The 2,882-nt window shown below is 41.3% G+C and overlaps 1 protein-coding gene across 1 annotated transcript; it reads right to left on the bottom strand.

The window, feature by feature from the left end:
* Positions 1–236: 236 nt before the first annotated feature.
* On the bottom strand, positions 237–2,251 carry LOC133296831 (uncharacterized). The gene is made up of 3 exons (XM_061495885.1): positions 1,801–2,251; positions 627–1,671; positions 237–486 (listed from the first exon to the last, which is right to left on the bottom strand). Exons 1-3 carry the CDS (start codon positions 2,249–2,251, stop codon positions 237–239), a joined length of 1,746 nt encoding a protein of 581 aa, XP_061351869.1.
* Between the last annotated feature and the right edge of the window lie 631 nt (positions 2,252–2,882).

The raw sequence follows: 2,882 nt of genomic DNA, 5'->3' as shown, positions 1-2,882 counted from the left end.
TTTTGCATGTGATACATAGGCATAGCTGCAATCACACTCTTGGTAAGAGTGATTCTACCAGCCAAAGACAAACATTTGGTCTTCCACCCTTGGAGCCGATTCTGCACTCTTTCATTCGAGAGAATTTCTCCAAACAGGCTGTAATACAATCCATCTGGCTAAGGGAGGCTTCAGCAAATAGGATGATATCATCAGCAAACATTAGATGTGATATTTGAGGCCCTGTCCTACCAGCTCTAATTGGGAGCCATGCCTTCCTTATCAACTTCATCCATGATAAGATGGGTCAGCTTCTCCATGCATAGGACAAATAAATAAGGAGACAATGGATCCCCTTGCCTGAGTCCCCTTTGAGGAGAAAATCCCTGAGTCCTACTTCCATTCCATAACACCTCAATAAAAGAACTTGTGACACAACCCATAATAGCAGCTATCAGTTCACCTGGAAGCTCCATCTCTTCAAGAACAGCCTTGACAAAACTCCACCTGAGTTTATCATATGCCTTCTCTAGATCTATCTTGATAGAAAAATAACTCTTCTTTCCATTCATCATATGCATAGAGTGAATAAGTTCCTGGACAATAATAATATTGTCCTGAATATTCCTCTTGGGGATGAAGCTTACCGATAAGGATAAACAAGCTCACCTATGAATGGTTTGATCTTGTTAACCAGAATTTTACTCAATCCATTGTACACAGTATTACATAGTGCAATAGGCCGAAACTGCTTCATGAAACAAGGCCTCTCCACTTTGGGAATTAGAGCAAAGAGAGTCTGATTGATCTCTTTAATCTCCTCAGGCTTGCTAAGATACAACTGCATGCTATTGAAGACTTGGTCTTTAATCAGCTCCCAATTCTTATGATAGAACAATGCTGGATATCCATCTGGTCCAGGAGCTTTCAATGGGGCCATTTGAAAGAACGCATTCTTGACATCCTCAAGAGAAATATCCAAAGACAAAAGGTTTCTATGCTCCTCCCTGATAGCTGGCCAAGAGCAACTAGTCTGACTCCACCCTGATTCAACCAAGTCATCTGTGAAAAGGTTAATGAAGAAGTTCCTGGCCAGATCAATCAATTCCTCCTCACCAGAAATCCATCCACCACCATGATTTTGAAGTTTGATAATTTTGTTCCTCTTCCTCCTAATCAAAGTGCAAGTATGATAATACTTAGTATTTCTATCACCCTCTTTAATCCAATCCCCTCTAGATTTCAGAAACCAAATCTGCTCCTCTTGCTCTAAAATATCAGCAAGTTCCTTATTAAGATTAGCTTCCAATTCTTCCAAATGATAGTTATTCCTCAAGCTCATCTGTCTTTGGATGCCATCCAGCCTAGCTATCACCCTATTTTTCCTATAGTGAGTAAAGCCAAAGACCTTCTTATTCCAGCTTCTGACTGCTGGAGTGAAAGATGTCAAACTGTCCAAGAGCTTAGAGCTGGTATCCCAATTGGTTCTGATAAAGGAGTTAAATCGAGAATCATTCTTCCAAATAGCCATGAACCTGAATGGCCTCTCCCTCCAACACTGGTCCTCTTTATGAATTCTCACCAAGACAGGACAATGATCTGAGAAAATTCTAGGTAGATTCAAGACAGAAGCTTCCTCAAAACAGGCTCTCCAAGCATCATTTGCAACAGCTCTATCAAGTCTTTTGAACACTCTATCCAAATGAGGGAATTTGGGCCCCTTCCAAGTGAATCAGTTTCCTCCCCCTCCCAAATCTCTAACCCCGTATGCATTTAAAACATTATTAAACATAATGCATATATTAACATCAACAGGCTTACCTCCTTTCTTCTCAGAAGTTGAGGAAATCTCATTAAAGTCTCCTGACAGCATCCAAGGACTATCCATGGTTCTCCCAATAAGCTTCAAGTCTTCCCAAAACATTCTTCTTCTTTCTTCTTTAGGGCTAGCATAAACAGCAGTCCAGAAGAATCCCTCCTTACCAGGAAATTCCACCCAACAGTGGATGAATTGTTCCTGCTTCTTCAGAAGAGTGACACGCACCTCATTCGGGTCCCATACTATCCACACACCTCCTGCAAACCCATTGGCCTCAGAAATTATATAACTAGGATACTCCAAACTTCGAATAATTTTCAAGGCTATGTCACCACTAACTCTAGGCTCCAATATTGCAGCCACTCCAACTTTGTACTTCTTCCTGAACCTTCTAAAGGTGCTTTTAAATTGTTTCTTTCCAGCACCTCTACAATTCCAGGTCATCAAATTCATCATGAATTTTGAGTTAGATGCAAGATTTCAAAGTTCTTGCCACTTATCTCAAGGTTCTCAACAGATGCCTCCTGAATAAAAACATCCCCCTCACCACTAGTCTCAGCTATGTCAACCATACAGCCAAACTGAGTAGACTCTGCATTCTGATCCATCTCCATACTAGTGAGAGATTCTGCATTTTTAAAATTCTCCTTCATCACCAAGTCAGGTGGTACAGGATCCTTTAACTCACACTCCAGTAGCAAACTACCAACTTGGTGCATGCTCTCTACATGATCCAGAGAAGTCTCAGAAGCTGAAGCTTCAGCAGCCATTACCAAATCCCCCCATAATTTACTTGAACTTAGCTCCAGTTTCTCATTACCTGGTGTCAGGGACACTGATCTAGTCTCAATTTTCGAAGAAGGAACAGATGCCTGCTGGACCCCTTTCCCTTTAGCTGAAACTGCCTTATTCAAGTTTCTTTTGCCTATTAGTGCTCCTTGCTTCACACCAGAGTTCTTCTTGGGGGTGTTATGGGCCTTTGCATTGAATTTCATCACCCCCTCAACATTCCGAACAGAATTGCCCAATGATACATTCTCCTTATTCACCAAAGAAGTGGTAATATTAACCCCAGAGTCTTTAT

This window comes from Gastrolobium bilobum, unplaced genomic scaffold (genome assembly GCF_033153095.1).
Source record: "Gastrolobium bilobum isolate Gb01-03AN ecotype WA unplaced genomic scaffold, APGP_CSIRO_Gbil_v1 utg10860, whole genome shotgun sequence".
Lineage (NCBI taxonomy): Eukaryota > Viridiplantae > Streptophyta > Magnoliopsida > Fabales > Fabaceae > Gastrolobium > Gastrolobium bilobum.
The sequence above is the reverse complement of the archived record's forward strand: the minus strand, read 5'-3'. Positions and strand labels throughout refer to the sequence as shown.